Source organism: Epinephelus lanceolatus, chromosome 23 (assembly GCF_041903045.1).
Source record: "Epinephelus lanceolatus isolate andai-2023 chromosome 23, ASM4190304v1, whole genome shotgun sequence".
In the NCBI taxonomy this organism is placed as follows: domain Eukaryota; kingdom Metazoa; phylum Chordata; class Actinopteri; order Perciformes; family Serranidae; genus Epinephelus; species Epinephelus lanceolatus.
The window spans coordinates 36,752,886-36,777,724 of NC_135756.1; the positions used below are offsets into that span (position 1 = coordinate 36,752,886).

General features: G+C 39.9%; 1 protein-coding gene across 3 annotated transcripts in view; it reads left to right on the forward strand.

The window, feature by feature from the left end:
* mkln1 (muskelin 1, intracellular mediator containing kelch motifs) overlaps positions 1–15,480 on the forward strand; it is a 100,373-nt gene extending 84,893 nt beyond the window's left edge. For all 3 annotated transcript variants that reach the window (XM_033651842.2, XM_033651843.2, XM_078165292.1), the window contains 4 exons: positions 4,562–4,701; positions 8,847–8,949; positions 9,434–9,488; positions 12,392–15,480. In XM_033651842.2, the coding sequence (XP_033507733.2) occupies positions 4,562–4,701; positions 8,847–8,949; positions 9,434–9,488; positions 12,392–12,513 (420 nt within the window). In that variant the 3' untranslated portion in view covers positions 12,514–15,480. The remainder of the gene's footprint in view (positions 1–4,561; positions 4,702–8,846; positions 8,950–9,433; positions 9,489–12,391) is intronic.
* The last annotated feature ends 9,359 nt before the right edge of the window (positions 15,481–24,839 follow it).

The following is a 24,839-nucleotide window of genomic DNA, read 5'->3' on the forward strand; positions in this document are numbered from 1 at the left end:
CACTGGCGCCCCTTGAATGTTTTCTTTTGCTCGCACAAAACTATTTTTAGTCGCAAATGCGAGTAAAATGCTTGCACCATAGAGCTCTGTTAACTTATTTAACACATTGGAAAACAAATCACTGTAGCATATATAAACAAATCTAGCCTACAAGTAAAAATAAATAAATAATTACTTTCACTGCTTAAAGATACTCAATAGCTCAGTTTATACCTGAAATGTCACTGGAAAACAAACCACTGCAGCAGCATATTGAGTGCCAGGTGGCCAGCACGCGCCGTTATTGGAAGGCGCATGGACACTCACCCTCTTGTGATTGGACTTTGAACTTATCCCACAGTAATGGTACCGTGAGGTACCGTGGTACTACAGTACTCCAATATTATGGTATCATATGTACCGTGGTGTTTTAGTACCGTAGTCTACCGTTGGTAGAGATTGGTAGGAGATTAAAGATGGAGGGGACTACAGGGAGAGGCAAGAACATGAACAAGTCTTACGGCCGGGATCCACCGGGCACATCAGCGGCACGACAGGTCTGCAGCGCGAGTTCCATAGCAGCTCGCCCCCCTGTTAATCAATTACAGTGGCTCCACCGGCAACGGGAGTGGCGTGACAACTCGTGTCTGTCGCACGACAGCTCTCTATTTTACATGGCTCTTCTATCTTTGTCGCGCTACGCTCCCCTACGCGACCCGCCAGCAGATAAAAACTACATGAAATAGTGTGCTAAACGAGCACAATGAGTTTTTAAATGAATAAACCATTATCAGAGGTGATATGTGATGATTTTTTTTCATGCATTTACCCATGTTTATCCATGTAAATGTCTGTGGCGGACATTTGAAAGTGAGTAGATGACAAACAGTACAGTAAACAACCCAGCTGGCTTCTCTACATATGCAGTCAGTGGAGCCCAAATGAATACGCCGCTACGCTGATGTGACGCTTACATTTGCAGCCAGTAGCACCCGGCCGTCAGTTTTCTTGGACTGTGGAAAAGAAGGAGAAACTGGTGGAGTTGTGAAGTGAAAAGAGTCTGTTTAATCCAATTTGTATCTGATCCACCAACCAACACTTACTTTAGTGGGAAATCTTCATTTTTGAAATGGTTCATCTCGCAGTCCCTCTGTCTCCTTCCACTAAAATATCACAGCTAACCAACAGAGGCTGATAGAGAGTTGAGGCAACGAAATCCAAAAGTTTGTACGCAAAAACAGTTTATCTTTATGGATCCTATTAATGCTGTATTCTCAAGAATACTGTCAACATATGTCACCTTTTATCTCGTGTTTCTAGAGTAATGTGTTTTTGCTGAAATGTAAGAAACTGTCAAAATGTCATGTTTCTTAAAGGAAATTTGGCATAATATTTTCCACCAACAGCAGAATGGGAAATAATTCAAAGGAATCTAACCAAATAGTGATCCAAATAAGAGCCCCAGTCTTTGCAAAGTCTTATAGTGTGTGACTAAAAACATACATCAGGGCTTTTCAATTACGCATTCAATTTGGCCGGATTTTTAAACCAGAAAATGTCGATGGGCCAGACATTTTCATCAGCTAGCAACTCCGTGATTTTTTTTTTTTTTTAGCTTTTGGTAATGACAAATTTTAAACAAATACAAATGAATGTAATAAAAGTAGCAATGTTTATTGTTTTACATTTGAACAATTTTTTTTTTTCTTTTTTTTCATGTATCTGACTGAGGAGCACAGCATAATGCAGAAACAATAAAAATGAGCCATTAATGCACAGAAGCATAACAAATGGCATTAACAGTAACTAATGACACACGCTATCTCTCTACCGGCGTTTCCCTCTCTCCTTCTCCCCCCTTTCGCCCACACACACACACACACACACACACACACACACACACACACACACACACACACACACACACACACACCTCACCTCCTGATGTTTTTCTTTTAGGTCAAGTGTTTAGGAAAATACACAGGACAGTTTAATACAGTCTAAAGCAACAACAGGCATGTTTACAACAACAAAGTCAGTAAATAAACTCTATAATATCTCACTGGAAACAAATCGAACATGTCAGTAAAATAAATATTACTCCAGACATCACAATACTGAGTGAAAAGCGTAAGCATGAATACACAGACATCAGTAGCAATCATTCATTCTGCTCTCTGTTCCCCCTCTATTGAAGAGACTCACTGACTGAAATGACTTTCTCCATGCTGAACACATATATTGATAAAGTTTTGGCTTTCTACTGGCAGAGGTTTTATTGCACTTACTTACAGTAACAAGGGTAGTTGTCATCTTATATATGTATGTATGTATGTATGTGTGTGTGTGTGTGTGTGTGTGTGTGTGTGTGTGTATGTGTGTATATATGTGTATCTAGCTTTTTGACAACCTCAGCAACCTCTGCCAAGGACATGATTCCCCTGAGTCCTCAGGCTCTGCCTCCTCCACGGAGGACATGACAGCCGGGTTCAGGAGTTCTATGGACCACTCGGATTCCATGTCTCCAGCCTCCCCCCAGGATGCACAAAAAATTCTTCCGGGAGTAAGAGTTGAAGACCTCACTGACAGGGGCCTCAGCCAGATGTTCCCAGATATCCCCACTACACGTTTGGGTTTACCTGGTCTGTCCGGCAGCCTCCCCCGCCATCTGATCCAACTCACCACCAGGTGGTGATCAGTTGACAGCTCTGCTCCTCTTGTCATCTGAGTGTACAACATACACAGCTGCATGGCTGCTGATACAACCACAAAGTCGATCATTGATCTTTGACATTGGGTGTTCTGGTACCAGGTACACTTATGAACCTCCCTGTCCCAAAACATGGTATTCGTTATGGCCAATCCATGACTAGCACAGAAGTCCAATAACAAAACACCACTCAGGTTTAGGTCAGGCAGGCTGTTCCTCCCAGTCACCCCCCTCCAGGTTTCTCCGTCATTGCCCACATGATTGTCGAAGTCCCCCAGAACTATGGAGTCCCCAGCCGGCACTTATTCCAGGACACTGCTCAGAAAATCCAAGAAGACCAGGTACTTCATACTGCTGTTGATGCTTATGCCCAAACAACAGTTGGAGACCTTTGTAACCCAGGTTCCAAATTTGAAAAAAATTGTAAGCACTTGCTACAAAAAAATATGGCAGGCTAGCCAGGAGGGGGTTACTGATGTGCAAAGTTTAATGCATTTTCTTAAAGGTACCAATAAATGAAAAATGGAGGTTTTTGAGAAACTGAGTATTAAAGTTCCAAATGCAGTTTTGGTGTGTGGTACAACAGAAGCTGATGAAGATGAGGAAGTAATTGATTTCCTCAAACAGTAGTCCTTCTGATTACACTAGTCCCAAACTAAAAAAATTGTAAGCACTTGCTACACCTTTCTCTTAGCAACCGGCAGTCGCATTGTGGCAACCCTCCGGGGACACTCGCCTGGTGTCCCCATATAGGGCGAGGTCCTCAAAGTCCGAATACGCCATTTCATCAAGGTCTTCTTGAATCACTCTTGGGACCACTTTGCCGTGGGAGACCCTACAGGGGGTTATTAGCCCCTGACAATACAGCTCCCAGGTAGGGCTGCTCTATTCAATTCAATTCAATTCAATTTTCTTTATAAAACCCAATATCACAAATCACAATTTGTTCCCTCTGTCCTTTGGACCCTCACAGCGGATCAGGAAAAACTCCTTTAACGGGGAAAAAAAAAACCAGTAGAAACCTCTCCCTCTTCCAGGACGGACAGACGTGCAATAGATGTCGTACAGAACAGATCAGCATAATAAATTAACTGTAATCTGTATGACAGAGAGAGAGAGAATACGAATTGTATTTTTTGTTTTGTTTAATTGATTCTTGATGCTTTGGCAGAGAGAGAGAGAGAGACAGAGAGAGAGACACCTACTTGACTGGCTCGTGAGGAGAGGAGGGGAGGGGGCAGTATTGCGCATGCGCAGCTTCTGGGTGCATTTGATTTGCAACACAAGACAATGAGAGTAAACTGACAAGAAGCGCATAATCGTTTTATGTTGATTATTTTGTTTTCATAATCGTTGAAAGCCCAAACCGTAATCTAGATTAAAATTCGAATTAGCGAGCAGCCCTGCTCCCAGGTTCACAGGGACAGGCAAACCCCTCCACCATGTTAGGGTGGCGATTCTTGGAGTATATTCATTAATGATTAACTTAATTTACAATAAAAGAAAACATTAAATATAATGAAATGAAGTGAATCAATGATTGATTAATTGGTTAATAATTGATTAAATGTTTTTTTTTCTAAAACAACATCAAACAGGTTGTATTTAACAGCACAGATTTTCAGTGAAGTATATTTCAGATGCATTATTCACAACCAAAATGAGTAATATGGAACAGTTAGATTTTTAACTGTGGAAAGAGAAAGATCATGCATTATGCAACACTAATGGGCACAGCCATCCAATCAGACTGCAGACAGTAATAACAGTTCATAAGTCTTGTATTCTCTTTGGTGTTTTTAGGTTTGTGTGCAGTAAGAGACTGGTGAATACAATTTTTAATCAGTGTGTATTTCCTGTGTGTGTGTCCAGGTGCACTACCTGTTTGGTGGAAACCCTGGGAAGTCTTGTTCTCCTAAGATGCGCCTGGACGACTTCTGGTCCCTCAAACTGTGTCGGCCCTCTAAGGAGTACCTGCTCCGCCACTGCAGATACCTTATCAGGAAATACAGGTCTGTAGCTCCCACCACCACTACATTACATGTACTGCACCAATCTGATACACTGTTACAGGATGTATAATGAAGGAATGCAGTCTTGATAGGGGATCACGATCACACAAATTTATATCCATCAAGATTCAAGATCCAAGATTACTTCATCGTCCTCAGGGAAATTTGTCTTGGACAAAAAGATGATATGTTTAGGACATTTTTATTTGATATGCATAGATGCAAGAGCTCTGTCTACAGATGGATGTCCATCAGTTTTTCATATAGAAATATTCAAATTAACATACGGACCTGCATTTGTATAGCACCTTTCTAGTCATTCGACTACTCAAAGCGCTTTTTTCACTATGAGTCACACTCACCCATTCACACACATATTCATACACTGGTGGCCAAGACTACCATACAAGGTGCTACCTGCTACTACTTTTTAACACACTCACATACCGATGGAAGCATCATCTGGACTAATTTGGGGTTCAGTATCTTGCTCAAGGATACTTGGACCAATCATTGCAATGCATTGATTAGTCAGAGTTTTCTTACAACCATATGAGAATGGTATAATTATGAGTTTGTATTTCTGGTGGAATTTGCTTACATTTTAGTGTGCCATCAGCTTATTTATAGCATTTTAACCTAAAACAAAGTAAAGTGTAAAATTTCCAGAAAGGTTAGTGTTGCTTTAAGTAAAAAAAAAAAAGTTAAGTTAAAAGAAATGAAATGACCTGTAGCCATGCTAATAACACAGCAGAAATAAACTCAACCGCAGTCAGTCAGTCTGCCTGCTCTTCTCTGGCTCTGCTCTGATTCTCTGCTTGTTTGCAGGGGGGCGGGGCTATGATCGACCGTACAGAGTAGACAGCAGTGTCAGCGAAGACAGCGCTCATTATCCATAAATGCAACAAGAGGGAGACAGTATGATCAGTTCATCAAGCATATGTTGAACAAGCAGAACACAGCCTTTTTAGAAATGTGGCATCTTCAGTCATTCTGCCCGTAGTAACATGCTACCTCCTCTGGATCCACACCCGGTTTGTTTTACACAGTCACTGAGCTTCTTATGCTTAAGTGCCCAAAGTACAGGTGTAACGGTAGGAGATTTTCACGGAACAGTAACCATCTCAGCAGTTAACACAGTTTCACGGTAATCTTACTATCAGTCAGAATAAACTCTAAAGGAGTGAAAACAGAAGGGCCATTGTTGGTTGAACGTTTTACTGCTATAATTGAAACTTGAAACCTTTTTGTTAATGTAAGTATGTGTAAAGTCTCCCCTTTGAAAATAACTAAAATGAATTGGAGATTCAGTGTCCAGTTGCATTTTTTTTTTCAATATCATAGATAAGCAAATGTGCACAGTATGATAACCGTCAGCCTATATTGCACAGTATACCTTGAAACAGGTGTATCGCTGCAATCCTAGTTGAAAGTAAACTCACCTTTTCCTCCAAAGCTGAGAAACTGTTGACAAAAAAGGCAACACAATTAAGCAATATCACACGAGAGGGAGTGATGATGTACTGTATATCGTCACGGCTGTGATTCGGTCGTAGCCACAAGGCCGCAGGCCGAGTGCTGAAGACAGTTACGGCCGTGACGATACACAGTACAACATCACGACCTCGAGTGTGATATTGCTTTTATACAACAGTTCAACAATAGCTTAAACAGCAATGCTGAGTAAGGAAATGTTAACAAAAGGTGATGAAATAAATTATTTAAGTATGTTATGTAGCTCCGTGGAAAAAAAACAGTTCCCTCTGTCTGTTGCCAGGCAACGCAGCACACACGGCAGGAACTCACAAGCTACTTTGTATTTACATTGATATGCAACTGTGTAACTTCATCCAGTTCGGCTGATGAAACGTTGGCAAACCTGGATGTTGGCACGGCTGGATTCAGCTTCCACTCTCCCTCATCCTCATCATCAGTACCCTCATCAGATGATCATTCATAATTCCTGACCATGTTTGCTTAATTTTTGCTCCTCTCCAGTTTGTCGAGGTCGGCTGATGTTACACAAACACACCTGGAGGTCTGCGCAGAAGAGTCCTGGCTTTCCTTTTCCTCGTCCTCTCCTAGCGACCACTCATAATTTAATTCAAATGTAATTTTGAGGAAAATATCAATCTCTTTGGTTTAACGCTATAGTTTCAGTTTGCGTCAATGTAGCGAGTGTGACAGCTGGTTAATTAATGGTTGTATTTATGTTTATAGCACCTGTGAGCGGAGTGATTTTACTGTTACATGTCCCAGTGATGTTATACTGTACTATATCTGCACTCACGGAATGCCTCTCGTCCAATCAAATTACTCGGTCGGAACTAACTGTTGTATAATGTCCATTATATGGAAGTAGTAAGGATATCTAAAAATCGATGAAGCGCAGATTAGGATAGTCTACAAATATGCTGTTGAATGGGAATGCGACAAATGTTTCCATCACCTGAAAAGGTTCTTGCAGCAACCATACCATTATTTTAATAAGTTACAAGGTAAGTGGTCTTGTATAATTTTAGTAAGGCAGAATAAGTATGGTTGCAAAAATGATTCAATGTGGGTTTTGGTTTGTGAAGAAAAGAAAAGACATTCTAAACTAAGCTATGTTTGGACAGTTAAATGTCACTCTATTTATATGTTGAAATAAAGTTTAACTAATGAACCCTCTGGTTCCTTCAGTCATTATCAGGATACTCTTCAAACTGACACAATTATAATATACTGTATCATGATAAATATCAATATCTATCAATATGGAAAAAGTGATCTTGATCATATTTTCCTCTATATGGCCAGCCCTACTGTTGAGTAGAGTTCATCCAGCTTAGCAAGAAAAAATACTGAATGTGGGAAAAATCATGCTGTCCCAGCAGAAAGCCATTATCCCTTTTAAATGTTCTCTTAATAAATCTTTACAGAATCATCCTTTGCTAGACATTTCTTCATTCTTTTTCTTTAATTTAATATTTTAGTTATTATTAAAGAGGTCTAGGGCCTCAACAGATGCACTGGACAGAGCATGCGAACACTATGGCAGTGTGACTTCAGTTAGAAAATCACTAGGCAGAGCTTCAGGTTTATGTGGCTTTAATTGAAGAAAGTGTGGTTCTGTGAAGCACAATATAACAATACAATATATATTAATTACTAAATGAAACACACATGAAACTAGGGTTACATGCAAGGCATATAAATGAAAACACACATGAAACTAATGTTACATGCAAGGCATATAAATGAAAACACACATGAAACTAATGTTACATGCAAGGCAGATAAATAAAAATGCGTTTAAATTAGGTAAATAACTCCTTTACATCATAAACCAGATTATCAACAAAGGAGAAATATCAATTGTGCAAACAATGTAAAATGAAGAGCACATGTCTAGCCTAGCTAGTACATGCAAGCCAACATAGCTAATGTAGCAAATTCACTGTAACTAATTTACTGTTACTGAAACTCCTGCAGATTAAAATCTACATTGAGCTGTAGTACTTAAATAAAGCAGTTTAAACTTAAATAGTCACATTAGTCAGGTACACACACTTCCCCAAACAGGAGAAATCCACACAGCTCTACACAGCTTCTCAGCAGACAGACTGATCAGACTTCACACTCCGGATAATTCTGCACCTCTTAAAGGGCTGTTAACAGCACACAATCAGTAAAATGAACACTTATAAACTGAACTCTAGGGGCTTTCCTACAGTTATATTTGGCCCATGGAATCAATTCTTCATTAAAAGTGTGCTGTAACAGCCGACAACTGCATATGAGTTTTAATTCTACCAGACCACAAGACCACCATAAACTGATGCAGAAAAATTCAGAATGCAGGAAATGAAGTGTGTGACACTCAAAGATTCCTGGGGGAGGACCCCCAGATCCACTCACTTAATATGTGTCTCCCGCAGTGTTCAAGCATAATGACACTTACCCCAACATGAAAAATAAGGCATTTGACTGAGTAATGTAAAGTTACAGAGAGGCCCTGAAATCTTCTATCGTGTCATGATGGGGACTCTGACTGCTGAGCTGTGGGATTATTTCTGCTTTGTTGCCATCTAGTGTTCTTTTGAAGCCATGTGACTTTGCTGAGTGCATGGAATGTTTACCAGCAGTGTGTTTTGATTGTCCAGGTTTGAGGAAAAAGCACAATCAGAGCCACTGAGTGCATTAAAATACCTGCAGAATGACCTTTCACTGACGGTGGACCACACAGACCCCGACGAGACCAAAGAGGTACTGCTTCTGTGTTTACTGCAGATCTTTTTTTTTTTTTTTTTTTTTTTCTTTTTGCATATTAGTTTAGTTCTTGGCGTGTTTTTTTTTTAAATTTTATTTTATTTTTAGATTCTTGGCTAGAGGAAAGAAAAACAGAAAAAGAAGATAGAAAAGTCAATATAAGAATTGGTAGAAAATGAGAAGCAGAGGGATAGGTGTGTAGAGAGATGAGAGTTGAGATGTACAGCAGAGTTTAGTAGACACAGAGAAATTGTGAATAAACACTTGGTTTGTGAATTCTGCAACAGTCCCTTAGAGCTGGAGCAGCAGTTTCTAACATCCATGTGTCCAGATGGTTGTGTGATGAGAAGGTGTGTCTGGCCCTCATTTGTATGCTGAGGGTTCCACCACCTGCTGCAGCAGCAGCTTCAGCTTCATATGCTGTGGCTATTTGTTTGTTCACTACTGTTGAACATTAACAGACGTTTGTGTTGTGCTTCAGTTCCAGCTTCTGCCCTCGGCTCTCTTCAAGTCCAGCTCTGACTTCATCCCTCTGGGTGAGAACCTGATCTTTGCTCATACATAACACCACGTGTGTCCAGCTAGGAACAAGAATTTGATTAAAGGTTTTCAACCAGCTTTATGTCATGGCAGCATGGGGGCTCTGGGCACTGTATTGGAGAGTGCAAGACCTGTCTGTAAACAAATGGATAAAAAGTCCCATGATGTTTAGAATTCTTAACTGATTTCAGTTTGACATTTTTATATTCAAGGGTTTATATGTAATAAAAAAAAAAAAGTTTTGTCTCCAGTTATTAGAATCTCACTGTTAAGGCTATAATTGCTGCTCGATGCTCATGGGAGGACTGTAAATTAGGCTTACATGACCTGAATTTCTCAATGTTAACATTATGTGGTAGAAAATAATTCACTGTCATTAAGAATTGTAAAAACTCAAAACTGTTCACTTTGCCAACTTGGCCACTGTCTCACTTGATGTGGCGACTTTTCAGACCCTCTTAGAGAGTTTATTTAGAAAAAGTGACTAGCAACAAGGGTGGCACAGTGGTGTGGTGGTTAGCACTGTCGCCTCACAGCAAGAGGGTTGCCGGTTCGATCCCTTCTGTGCGGAGTTTGCAAGTTCTCCCCGTGTCAGCGTGGGTTCTCTCCGGGCACTCCGGCTTCCTCCCACAGTCCAAAGACATGCAGATTGGGGACTAGGTTAATTGAAAACTCTAAATTGTCCGTAGGTGTGAATGTGAGCGTGAATGGTTGTCTGTCTCTATGTGTCCTGCCCTGCGATAGTCTGGCGACCTGTCCAGGGTGTACCCTGCCTCTCGCCTATCCCAATGTCAGCTGGGATAGGCTCCAGCCTATCTAACCCTCTAGCCTATCTAACCCTATCCCAATGTCATTGGGATAGGGTCCATCTTCTAACCATCTTCTAACCCTATCCCAGTGTCATTGAGATAGAGTTAGAAGATGGTTAGAAGATGGATGGACTAGCAACAAATGTGACTTATACAGACCAACAGGAAAAAAGCAAGAAATATATCTATAATTCATTCCCATGCATGCCGCTCAGAGTTATCGTTGTCCACAGCTCCTCTGCCAACGGCGCAGTCACTCCCCCTCTCCCCTGTGCATGCAGTCAGTAGGTGTGGGGCAGGCCAAAAGACTGGAGACACTGTTCGCCACACAGTGGGAGTTTGGATATAGTGAGTTTCTGTGGATACATTGACGCTCTCACACTCTGGATTGGAAGCGCAAGAAAGCTGTCATTGCCTTAAAATGTTTTATTGAGAACTTTTCTATTGAATCCAGTTCAGCTAAGTAGTAAAGTGCTTGCAAATAAATGTGCAGTGATGGCAAGGAAATATGTGAAAATCAGACTGCGCACCAACATATGATAGGTTAAGATGACAGCTCTCTCGATAAATTAGACTCAAATAGTTGTCAGAATATGGAGCATTGTACTAGATCACCACAAGGGTAGTGGGTTTTTTGAACTGACAGTCAGTATGTTTCCGAACACAGTTCAGTGGAGTTAAGGTTATAGCTCGAAGAGGTCGATTGGACTGCTATCCTTGTCCCAGTATACAAACAAGGGAGGGGAATCCATTTATCGACCAAAGTATGTCTGACTCCGCTACGGTATGTGGTGATAGGTCCCCTTTCACCTTGCTAGTATTGGATCTTTGTTGGTTTGACCCATGATGTCACAGACCAAAAAATCGAACGTTGTCCAGCTGTTCCTCCCCTTTTTTTAATCAGGTTGACATTCTGTGCTTTCCTCCCATCCATTTATTTTAATTACTTGCCTCTTTCAGCTGACACAGCATGAACTGTGTGTCTCCTCGTTCCTCCAAAATTGCACGGCTCTGGATGTAGATTTCGCCATGTTATTACCGGCTTCCTCTTCTGTTTCACATTTAATGCTATTGGACTTCCGGGTCAAGGCCAGGGCAGAAACTGTAAAGCATGTGCAGAGCACCTAGGCCAGTTAGGATCCGATCGACTGTATAAATGCAGGTGTAGTCCGACTCCCAATTGCATTATCTGGGTGTGTTATTTAGTATAATTTCAGTCAAACATGTTAACATGTATTTGAAAAGTCTGGTTTTAGTCAGACTAACACAATAAACCGACTTTCCCAGTGTTGCCAGGCTGCCAGTGTTAGCTAACGTGGCCATTGTACTAATATTAGTGGGCTTTTATTTTCTGGTAGATGAGAACCGGGCTTAACACAAATGATAAGACATAATCAAAGAATGTTTGTTTTTTTTTGTTTTTGTTTTTTGTGGTGTCCTTTCTTAAATAATCAGTGGTGAAAGTTAGTATATTATGTTATGATCAAGGATTTGATTATAAGCAGCCAGTGTTTGCTAGCTAGCACACTAGCTAGTTGAAAAATTGTCTACTGCCACATTAAATTCTATTATATAGGGATGTCTTTAAGTATTACCAAGCAAAATCAGCCAAATCAATGCTTGACAAATGCGAGTTTTTCCAAGTTGTGTGTTCACCTGTTTTATTTTTTTTTTTACCACATAATGTTAATTTTAATTAATTTAGTTCATGTAAGCCAAACACACTCTTCTCTTACGTGTCCAGCAGCGATTACAGCCTAATTATCAAGATTCTAAGTCTTTTTCTACTACACATAGATCATATACCCTATAATACAAAAATGACTCACTGAAACTGGTTGAGAAATACAAATGTTATTTTGCTTTTTATCTGGAAAAACTGCAGCTCCCCAGTTTACTTAAATTTGTTTACGGGCAAGTCTTGTGCTCTCCAATATGGTGGCGCTGTTGACATACAATCCAGCAGCCAATCAGGCATCTACGTGTCTATTTCTCTGGTCTGCAGCACCATACTGTTGCTGAACTGAACTGTAGTTTTTCTGTTAGTGATTTTCTGTCTGCCTCTCTGTCTCTCCTCTGATATCTGTCAGGTTTCTCCGATGTAGACCAGACGTACGCTCAGCGGACACAGCTCTTCGACACACTTGTCAACTTCTTCCCAGACAGCATGACACCGCCCAAGGGCAACCTGGTAGACCTAATCACGCTCTAGCCCCCACCCCGCCATCTCACCCACAGGACTGACTGCACATCTATTCATCCATGCGCCTGATGGGATGGAGGAGACCGAGACCAGCTATTTTTCTACTCCTGAACCCCGCTGGTGGGACCTCCTGCTGTCACAGTCTGCATTACACTGTGCTATTTGGATATGAGTGAAACTCCACGACCTGAGGTGTATGTGTTTTTCTTTTCCCAAGATATCTCTTTAGTTTTTTGGGGGTTTTTTCGCCCACAGTCAACCACAGGCGTCCATCCACGTTTGGAGCAAAACAGATGATGAGATTACGTCTGTTCAGCCCAATTGTTGTGAAAGTTCAGTTCAGATTCACTGGTTGTTAATTTATTTGAAGACAGGACTGTATGACCATGACACAGGAAACTGCTTCACTCCTTACAGCTACAGGCTCTTCTGTCTGTTCTTTTGGTAACCTTTCAGCACCTCCTGCACAATCTCATTTAAACTGTCAATTTGATGATGTGGTTGGCTCGCTTTTCTGCCGCAGATGCCCCTAATTATGTCCCTGACTGTCTTGCAGAGGCAAAGCCAATTTAATAGTGCTGTAGTAACAACAGAGGAGTGATCCTATGAGATAAAGTTGAATACATATCTACCTGTTTTATATTGGTTTGGGTTGTTATCCCTGTAAAACTGGCTGGTAAAGTTGAATTTACTCCAGGAGACAGAAGGTGAAGTTCCACTGTTTTCCTCACTAGTTAATGGACTTAATTCCAAGTAAGATGGTGTACAAAATATGTAAATATACATATACAGGACATTTTTGGATTGTGCTGGATCATGTTCTTTCTTGTTTTGCTTTGTCAAAAAGTCAGGGTCCACATTCAGTAACGTTCTGGCTCTACATTTAATACTCATTATTACTTATTGGGAATAATTTCAAACAATTTATATGTGTGTGTGAATGAAGTGCTGCTGCCAGTATTCCAATTTGACAATTAGAGTAAGAAAAGGCATGTTGTATCACTGTGTGTTGACAGGATGGTCACTCAGTGTGGGTGAATTAGTGGTTGAAAAGTGGTTAATGGGAAACTCTAACTTTTAACTTGGACCTATTTTCCTATGTTTTTGTTTCTAAGTGTCTCATGGGAACAACAAATTTTGAAATTGGTCCAGTATTGAGTGAGCGCGCTGCAGCCAGCAGTGGCGAAACAGGCTACAGTGTAACCACTCGTGGCAGGTGCGCCTCATCAATTTACATACACTAAAAGTGCTTGCTTTTGCCATTGACAGATTTAGAGTGTTATCATAAGTGTCTGACAACATTACGCAAAGGATCCTACAGAAAAATTAAATGTTTTTCTGCACCTTTCATTTGTTCCAGTCTGTTTTGTGTCCAAGACTCACTGACAAAGAAGTCCCATTCTGAAATCTCTTGAGAGGTGAATTGTTGCAGGCTAACAAATAGGGTTGCAGCGATATACCAGTTTCAAGGTACACCGTGAAATAAAAAATGATGTTTATTATTACATTTGCATATCTACGATATTGAAAAGAAAATGCAACTGGACAGATAATCTCGCTTTTATTTTAGTTATTTTCTAAGGGGAGACTTTTTACACATACTTCAATAACAAAATGTTGTCAAGTTTCAGTTATAGTAATAAAACGTTTGTTCAACCAACAATAGCCCTTCTGTTTTCATTTGTTTAAGGGTCATTCTGACTGATAATATAAATTCAGTAATACTATGATACCGTGAAACCACAATATTTTCTTAGTTATTGTACTGTGAAAACCTTTCATCCCTACTCCCCATATTTCAACCCTACTACCAAAGAGGTCTTGTTCTAAAATCCTACAAGAGGTGACTTGTTGCAGGCTAACAAAAGAAGTCTGGTTCTAATGTCTTATGAGAGGTGACTTGTTGACTTGGCTTACAAAGACATCTCGTTCTAAAATCTTCTGAAAGGTGACTTGTTGCAGGCTAGCAAAGAATTCTCTTTCTAAAATCTTATGAGAGATGACTTTTTGCAGGCTAGCTAAGAAGTCCCGTTGTAAAATCTTGGGAGAGGCGAGCTGTTGCAGGCTAACAAAGAAGTCCAGTTCTACAATCTTACGAGAGGTGACTTGTTGCAAGCTACCAAAGTCTCTTTCTAAAATCTTATGAGAGGTGATTTGTTGCTGGAAAAAAACAGTGGAAACTTTAGTGAAAATTGGAAAGAGGAGTGCAGGTAATAGTGTGTTGTGTTGGAGAAAAGAAAGTGTACCTTACTCTTATCTAAAAGATTTTCAGTGTCATGGCTGAAACCTGAAGCTGAAGCTGACTTCCACTATGTGAAAAAGTCTGCAAGATTTCAGTATGAGACTTCTCCTTAAGCAAAATGTGAACACAAAACAGCAAAAGGTACAGGAAACCATTGAATTTTTCTTTAGGGTCTTTTCTGCAATGTTGTCAGTCACTTCTGGTAACAATCTGAGTCTGTCAGTGACAGAAACAAGCACTTTTGATGGATATAAATTGACAACACACACCTGCCCTCAGTGGTTACAATGCAGCCTGTTTCTCTGCTGCGGCTGCAGGGCTCTCTCTCAATACTGGACCAATTTAAAAAAAAATTGACCCACAAGTCACTTGGCCACAAAAACACTGGAAAATAGAGCTTGGGTTGAAAACCACTTAAGTTTCCCTTTAAGCAGAAGCAGCCAAGCCTCTACATAATCAAATAAAACTATGTCATGTACAAACTTGTCTGGTATTATGGCACATGGCCACTCGCCAACAAAATGATCATCATTCAAAGGCTTATTTATTATTCATGATAATGACAACATGATACTTGATTCACTGATATAGGAGCTGCTACTGTGTGTGCAAGAAAACTGTAGAAGGTTCCTACCAGCACAGTAATTCTGATGTCTCTCACAGTTAAAGGAAAAACTCCTGTCATGTCAAATATAGGTTGTAACATTGCTAAACAGAAAAACAAAAAAAGAAAATTTCAGGTGAAGAAAAGTATGCTGTCAAGTTTAAAGCAAGTTTTCTTATGTATGAATTACCAGAAGTGGTAAGGGTGGTGTTTGTGTTTGCCAGCAGACAGGTGAGCTCATTTCAGATACTGCTCAGATCCTCAGAAGGAGGTTGAAAGTGAGACTCAGCTACAAAAGAATAAGACAAGGACACTTTAGAGGGTCCTAAGTCTGACTGCAGGACTGCCTCTTGCTCATAGATGCGCGGTGTGCTTCTTAGCTGAAGTTTAAAAAAATTTCACTCTGCTGTCACCAAATCATTATTGAGGTCCATGTTCACTTTTGCTGATTGTCAGTTTCCTTGTCTATTGTCCTCAATGACTCACAGTAAGACACTAACAATTTTTTCACTTAAAATGTTATCAATAACATCCCATCAACAAGAGCCAGTGTTCACTGTTTAGGTAAAACTTAAATTATTGTCTCTCTTAATCCTACATTTAAACTGTCAAACAGAACAACACTACATAACCTGTCATCTCAAGGCGGCTGCTATGACTGTTATCCCCAATCTGTACATCATCAGGGTATAATTTACAGGAGCAGGACTTTTTCTGTCTATGAGCTTTAAGAACACTAAAGGCAAAAGACATCAACAGGAGGGCTGAGCTGGCCTAAAAGCTGGTGTGTTAGATGTGTAAATTGATGGTAAATTTAAAGATCCTGTTGAACACTATTTAAAATTGAGGGTCACATGTGGAATCAGAGTGAAATGTAGTGTTTGACTTACAGAAGCTAACTGATATTTAAAGATCAGACATGAGCCTGTTAACCTGCGAGTCTCTCTTTAATGGCATTTTATAGACATTTATTGCACTTGTTTTGAAATTGAAGGACCATTCTGTTGTTTTGCAAGTCATTAAACGTTATGCACTGTTAAGTTAAAGCAAGCCTGTGGTAATAAGGAAAGCTTGCTAACATTAGCCATCATTAGCTTTTGCTCATACCTGACCACGAAGACTGTTGTAGTGAACAAGAGTGAGTTGCTTTTGTACTCAGCTTTTCATTTGGAAGAGGAGGAATGCAAATCACTTGTAACTTAAAACAGTAATGCCACTTGTACAAAAACCAAAGCAGACATGATGTTCACTGTGATGAGTTCCCTATGTCACTAGTGAAAATGGGTTTTTTATATTGTGCTGAAGTGAACTTAAACCAACTGCAGTATGCTTTGAAAAATGGTTGGCAGTAATGTTGATGTTGATGTTAATGAGATTTAGCTGATCAATAGGTTGACACTCCTCTCATGTCTGTACACTAAATATGAGGTCACCACTAGCAGCCAGCCAGCATTGCTTAACACAAAGACTGTAAACAGAGGGAAATTTAACGTGGCTCTGTCACAAAGTAACAGAATCTGTCCATTCTCTCCTCTAACGCCATGTGGACATGGAATGTGGAAGCGCGCAGATGTGTCAATTGACATGCAAGCAGTACGGAGCAGTTGCCTGGCCATTGACACCACAAGTGTATTTCTTCTCACAGGCCAACAAGCGATTCTGCTCTGCTCTGTTGTAATTACATGTAGAGCTGTGTGTGTGTGTGTGTATGCTTGAGTATCTTCTTGTCTTGCTCGCTCTCTGTTTACATACAACTGACACAAATGTAAACAAGTAAGGATGGAATGCATATTTTAGAATTCATAAGATTCAGATCATTTTTATCATCTATAACCTTTATATTGTTTATGATATATTATTAACGTGCTTTCTTGCCAGATTTGCTTACAGAAAAAAACAGACCAGACGCTGAAACTATGGCTGCATGTTGCAATCCCGGCGTAGCGCAGCGCATCCTAGGTGAACGGCTCAAATGATTAACATGAGTGTCAAGGGATGCGGACAGTGCTCCACAAAAAAATCACTGTGCTTTGCAGCACTTCCAGTGTGAACTCGGTGTAAAGCTCACTAATACATTGTAGTCTCTGTCGGTTGCTTGGCATCCTCACATTGACAACAGGACTTCAGGAAGGGACTGCCCCTGGCCAGCATATAGTCCAGTACATAAACTCCTGTAAACCCACTAACTTATCAATTATAAAGCTTTAGAAGAGCCACTAGTGGGATATACCTATCTTTTCGACTCTATGCTAAGTTAAGCTAACCAACTGCTGGAAGTAGCTTCATATTTAGCATACACAGGCATGAATCCAGTGTCAATCTTTTCATCTGATTCTCGGGAATGTTGACCAGAACGTCCAACTATTCCTGTAAGGCTACGTGATTTGTAGCAAGTGGACTGAGATTTGTAGAAGCAAAATAAACAATGGTATGGTCCTTCAAGTGTCAGACATGAGCTTCATACCTCCTACAAACGCTGTCTGAATGGAAGAGTTTGATGCTTTATATTGAATGCACTTACTGTTGAATCTGTTTCTGGTGAATTCAGCCGAGACGCCTCACTTCCTAACTTGCTTTCAAACTCATAATGTGTGTATTTATGCAACACAGAGAACTTAACATAGTGCACTGTGGTTTAAAATGTGAAACGCTCTCGGGGTGTTGTTTACTGTGATTGCGGGTGCTCTTATCTACTGTACCTATCATCACTGTAAAGAATCTGGCTAGTGTGTTTTACTGGCACTCGAACTGAGTAGTTGTTTCAGACAGGTAAGGGATTGACAGAGGAGGTTTGGGGAGTGACAGAAGCAGTCTGGGGAGTGACAAACAGTTGGAGAGTGTCAGAAGCAGTTTGGAGAGTGACAGAGGTAGTTGAGGAGTGAGAGAAGCAGTCTGGGGAGTGACAGAAATGGTTGGGGAGTGAGAGAAGCAGTTTGGGGAGTAACAGAAGCATCTTGTTGCTCAGGTGAGAGTGGAAAACCTGTAATTCCCCATGAAATAGTCCTGCTAATATTTGGTCATTTCTGTGTGTTAATGTTCTGTTAGAGGAGGAAAGAGGAGGCGTGTGCATTATATGCCACTTCATGTATGTTTTTCTGCTGCTCTAATACCCACTGAATGAAAACAAATTAGTGATTAAGAAAAACAAAAAAGACACCAGATTATAAAAGAAAATGAAAATGCTTTGTGAGGGATTGTTTCTGATACTTTGGCAACATTTATGACTCTATGCTTGCTGTAGCATTTTTTATTTTGTCCCAGAAGAAAGCTGTTGAAAAAGACTAATTGAAAGCACCTTTGTAAAAAAAAAAAAAAAAAAAAACACAATGCCAAATACTACTTTTCTTTTTGCTGTTTTAGGGTAAATATCCTCCACACAACAATGTTTTATGGATGGATTGTTAGTGTTATTAATTTTGTCTCTTTTTTTCCTCCCATCTGGCCCTTTTCTCGACCTCTGGGTGGGACTCAGGAGTTGTAAGGCTGGTACTCTCATATCAATGAGCACTACTCTGTGGATACAGTGAATGTGTAGAAAGCCTTGTAGTATTGCATTGTATGTAATGTATATAATGAATAAAGATTGTATTTTGTTCAGGTTTTCTTAACTCCTGTCTCTGTGGTGTTTTCTGCCCCCTCGTGGCCATGTGCAGATATTACTGACAGTTATACACAACAGGTGAACCACAGAACCAAAGTGGAAAAAAAGACTGCCTTTATTTGCAAATCTGAACAGGTAGAACAACATGACCTCCGAGGCCATCAGCAATTTACAGCTTCCAGTGTGTCAGACCCCTGTTGTTTGCCTTAAGCAGCAAACAAACCATAAATATATAAAATACTGGCAATGTACTTTGGTGAAAATATCACAGCTATAATAAAAGTGAAACTGTAGACACACACAAATAATACAAAAGCAAACAAAAGATGGATTGGAGTGCCTAAGGTGATGATTCACTTGTATATAAGTACAGATATATTAATTTAATGTGTTTAAAAGAGAAAATTATTTAAAAAATCGAAAATGACAAAAATAATTTCAGACATAGAGGTGCCCAGGCTCTGCTGTAAGGGTTTTAATATCAAGTCAGATATCTGAAAAAATGACACATGACCCCACCCTCGAGCATCAGTGAAAAAAAGAAATATATTTACAGTGTCTGTGTCAGAGGTGGTTTAAAAAATAAAATCCGCATCAGTCCAGAGTTCCTCTTATAGCAGAATTGATCTTTTTGTGATATTTCTCTGCTGTCTAAACAGTATACGCATTATTGAAATGTTTATGGGTATTGGCTGTAGAAAATACTGTAATTTCAATGTAGTTGAAGGATATTTCCATATTATTACAACCTGGTAGCCATCACTCCTGTCAAGAATAATGACTTTGTGGAGTCCAACGGGGTGTTAAGCATCAGCTCATCTGAGAGATGGCCAAACTTATTTAGAGAAGAAAAACAAAGGCGAAAAGAGACATTACAAACCAAACTGTCTGTTGTAAACAACCACCATAGTTTCAATAACTCAGGGCCATTTTACTCCATCTGCAACCAGAGATAATTTTCTTTCACTTTAGAACACATAAAGTAGGGGAGAATGGGGTCCATTGGGACACTTTTGTTTTGACACAAAATAACCTCCAATTACTCACAGACAAATGGTAATGAAAATAATTTGCTCCCTGAACAGATACAGGTGTCTGCTAATAATTTATAAAGTTTTAGTGTGAAAAGCACATTTTTTTCTCCTCAAATTTCTCCTCTCCAGGACGGTTTGGACAGTGGTTAGGATCGATTGGCACACCTTTTTCAGGGCTAAAGAAAAATATGATTTAAATAGAAAGAAAAAACAAACAGTTTACATTTGATCACCTTGTATTTACACTGTCATTTGTTCATACATTAAAAAAAAATTGTGAAATTATTATATTTACATAAATTACTGATATATGGAATTAGGCTGTCTCCCTAGTCTCTATTTCAGTGACACCTATCAGCTCAATGTGGTTACCATAGGTACATGTGGCCTATACGTTTATGTAGGCTATTAAATTGGTTTCATTTTGAAAAAAAAAAAAAAAGCCAATAAAAACAACATTAAATGTATGCTCAGAGGTTAAAATGTAGGCCTATTGTGTATGTGTCATAACTAAAAACATTACGGTAGAAGGAAAATAACTAACGAACCAAAACTTTACATGCATGCTTCAGATTTTAAAACTGTGATTAAAATGTGAGAAATAGTCAGATGGTGATGGCGTGGCTCAGTATGAGCATGGTGAATGGCATAATTGCTCTCTAACTCGCTAAAAAGGCACTGCCTCAACTGACCCCGCTCTCCCCTACATTACTTTTCTTGAACAGCGCCCTCTGTGGTCACAAGTGGTTAAGTACAGAATGATGACCAAATACATTTCCCAAGATCCTCTTAAGTTAGTTGCTTTAAAGACATTTTTCATTCCGCAATCTGAATGAGAGTGAGTTAAATGTGACCACAAACAAGATGAAACATAAATATTGGGTGTTTCTCAAAATCAACGATACCTTAGTAGGATGGGTCTTTCCAAGAGAGGACTCTACAGAGGCAAGGCAAGAGTCCTTCCTAGCATGTGATGGATGCACATTGGAACAGGCTATCAAGTGTCCCCCAGGTGTGCGTCATTAACCCTCAGCAGACTGAAGGGGTTTCAGGGTACTGTGGTAATTATGATACTCTCTAATAATTTGAACAAATGTAAGCAGTATTTTCAGTGAATTTTTCATGATTTGTTAGGTCATTTCAGGTGTTTCTGTTAAGTCTTAGGAATGTATAAAGCATTAACACTTTCATCTGCTCCACAGATTTGGACAGTTAAATGGCTATCTAAAAATGTGTCCTGTTGTTTTGGGAAGAGTTGGCAGTGTGGGGGGTTAATCTTTCTTTTCACTGAATATGCAAAAGGTGCTGTTCACAGGTGAGGCCAGGTAAAGCCCCACCACACACAGTCTCACACACATTCACACCCTGATCCCTTCATTGTGCAGTAAAGAGAACAGCTGGAAAAAGTCCTCAATCACCACAGAATGTACAGTATGTTCACAGACTCACACACAGAATCACACTGTGATTCCAAGGTGTTGTAGATATTATGTGTGTATCACCATAAACTCAGCGACAGTAATACGGAAATTTAAATCTTTAGAGCTAAGTAGAATAAAGACCTTTGACAGTTCAGGACACCTGCATAAAAGATTACCATCAGGTTTTATGACAATCAGACAGATGCTCATCCATTTATGTCCAAATCTTTATTGGGCCACGCTCTTCTTTGGAAGCACTGTCGCTTCCTATTGGTCAACTGCAGGAACATTTTGGGGGACATGCTTAATGGTTTAATTAAAAAAATCCACCAAGTTTGGTGATGTTTGAAAAAACCCTCATTGATTTATGGCTGAATTTTGTGAAAGGCCTTTGCACTTATTTGGACCTTGTGGCACCCCCTATTGACCAATTTAGAATAATACATGTTTCATAATTATTATTTAACATAGCCTGCAAGTTTTGTAAAGACTGGACAATCAATTTCTGATTTTTAGTCTGATTTGTGTTACTGCATGCCCATTTTTTGTATTTGTGGTGCCCCCTAGTGGTCAATTTGAATGAAACTTTCAAGATATGTGCCTTGTACCTCTTCAGACATTGCTTGCAATGTTTGTGATGATTTATGCAAACGTTGTGGAGTCATTTGCTGAGCCACGCCCCCTTTAAAGCTCATTGGTGAATATCTTCATAAAACAATCAGATATCATTAACAGTAAAAGCGTTTGTGACAAAATTCTGAAAATAATCACACATCATTCTGCTGATTTCAGGTAGGCCTATCTTGTCAAATATTTTGGTGACATTTGGTTAAAAATTATATGAAATAGACAACGTGCATACAGTACAAATTACAACAAGATAATGACTAGCACTGTGAGCTTACACTTTAACCGATCTGAACACCATTTGAAACGTGACATCTACAGTAGTATCCAAAGAATGTTTGTGGCAATGGTGGGTGCATTTGCATGAAGACTTTTGGAGATATAGATGTTAACTGATTTTGCATATTCTTAAAAATATAGAGTGACGGACTTCTGAATTGACTATAGGTTACAGTGCGACAAAGTTTTGTCACCATTCAGTGGATGAATTACAGCTGTGTAGGACACACTGGTGCTTTATAAGGATTTTTTGAAGTATGGACTTTAAAATGTCTTGAAATTTAGTCTTAATGTAATAAGCCACGCCCCCTTTAAGCAATAATTTTTAAATTTTGTGCATCAGCTGAGACATGACCCTAGATGATGCAGACTAAGAGGCCGTTTACACGTCGCCGGCTATTTTCATAAACGGACATTTCACCATCTCCGTTTTCAAAAAGATCTTCGTTTACACTTACCCGTGTATATATACACAAGAGCATGCCAAACCTGTAGGTGGCAGTGTAACGAGAGGCTCAAGCCTTCCATGTATCCATTGTCACCATAGCAACATAGGTCGCACTTTTGACACAGGCGCAAGTTCCGGCGCATACTGTGACGTCGGCTGCCTATAACTCCGTTTATCTCCGTTTATCTCAGTTTACATGCAAACGCGCAACCGGAGTTTTCCAAAATCTCCACTCTGGCCGGAGTTTTTAGAAAGACTCGTTTTCAGAGGAGAAATCTCCGTTTGCGTGTAAACGAAGGGCACAAACGAAGGAAGATGTCTCCGTTTATCAAAATCACCGTGTACGTGTAAACGGCCTATAAGTTTTGTACAAATACCTCTGGCTGATTATGTAGCGCCCCCTATTGGTTGATTTGAATCAAACTTTCACAATATGATTCAGATACTTTTGTCGACATTTTCTACAAGTTTTGTGTCAATTGGCTCAATGGTTAAGGACTAAAGTCCATTTCAATCCAGTTCATTGGTCAGTATCACCAAAACGCAATGACATATCAAAAAGTCTTTGATAACTTTTACAAAGCTGCATCCCATGATGATTCACCGAATGTTTGGTGGAAATCAGACCTACGTCTTAGGAGGAGATGTAAAAATGGTGTTTTTCAGAAAATTCAATATAGTGGACATTCTAGTAGGCGGATCTGTAGGATTATGTAGGCTTTCGTAGAACCCCTTCACCTGACCAAGTATCTCGAGTTTTATGTCAATCTGACATACGGTGCAAGGGTGGTGGCCTTTCAAATCCAAATTTTCTTTGACCTTAATTATAGCACCCCCATCTGGCCTATTGGCAAATTCAAAATCTTGAGCAGCATTTGCACACAACTTCTAATCATTTTCATGTCTCTAAGATGTACCATCTCACAGGAATTTGCAAAAACATTTCTGAACAATAACAATAATAATAATAATAATTAAAGCTGCAAGCAGCGATGAATGGGCCCTCGCACCTCTGCGCAACTCGGGGGTGCTGGCAGGATGCTGGCTGACACGTCAGTTCATTTCTGTCAAAGTCAGACAGCACACATGCAGGAGCGAGACAGCATATACTTCATTCAGTCCGGAACTCACTATTTCACATTTTGTACCACTTCCTCTTCCCACTGGAGGGAGCTGGAGAAGGCACTAACAATATGTCATGTTCCTATACATGAAATATACACCACAGCATGTAAATGTCAGGTAAATCAAAAAAGTGTCTGATAAGACCTACTTCCTGTTGCTGCTAGGTGGCGCTGTACTCTTCACTGAATATTGAGAGATAGATCTGTTCCGGGCGGGACTGTCATCAGACCTGTGTAGATTGGGGAAGATTGGACCATGTATGATGGAATTACAAACCACTTCCTGTTTATGGCGACACATGGAAGTTTAACCCCTTGCCACGGTCACGCCGTATATCGAAAACTCAAGCCTGTTATAACTTTTCTTCTTCAAGGTCTTTCAGTGGGACAGACCAATGTTTGAAGTCGATCATATAAAATCTCTAGGACAAGTTCCTTAATTCATGTATATTCAAAATGGCAGACTTCCTGGTGGGTTTGGAACATGACTCCAAGAGGCTTTTCTGTACATCTTAGAGTGTTACAGGTGCCTACCAAGTTTAATACATGCAGGTCAAACCAGCTTCAAGGGCTGCTTCATTGAAATTTTCTAGGGGGCGCTGTTGGGCCATCTTGGCACATCAAAGCACAAAAATCACATCAGACAACAGAATTTGGAACCTCTTATGTGTGTGCCATGTTTGATGAGTTTTCAAGCATCCATTGCTTCTTAAAAACAATATCGTGTTTAACTGCGAATAAGGCAGCGCCACGGTGACAGCGTTTGATGAAAACTCAAGAGCTTCATTTCTGAGTATCATCAGAGTCTAAGGACTTAATTTCAGCAAATTTGAGGTGTGTCTGATTAACCTGGTAAAAGAGGGACATCATAGAAAAAAGTATGTTTCTGTTGCCAGTAGGTGGTACTATGACACTGATTGAAAATTCCTTTGTACATGTTTTCAGGGTGGGCTTT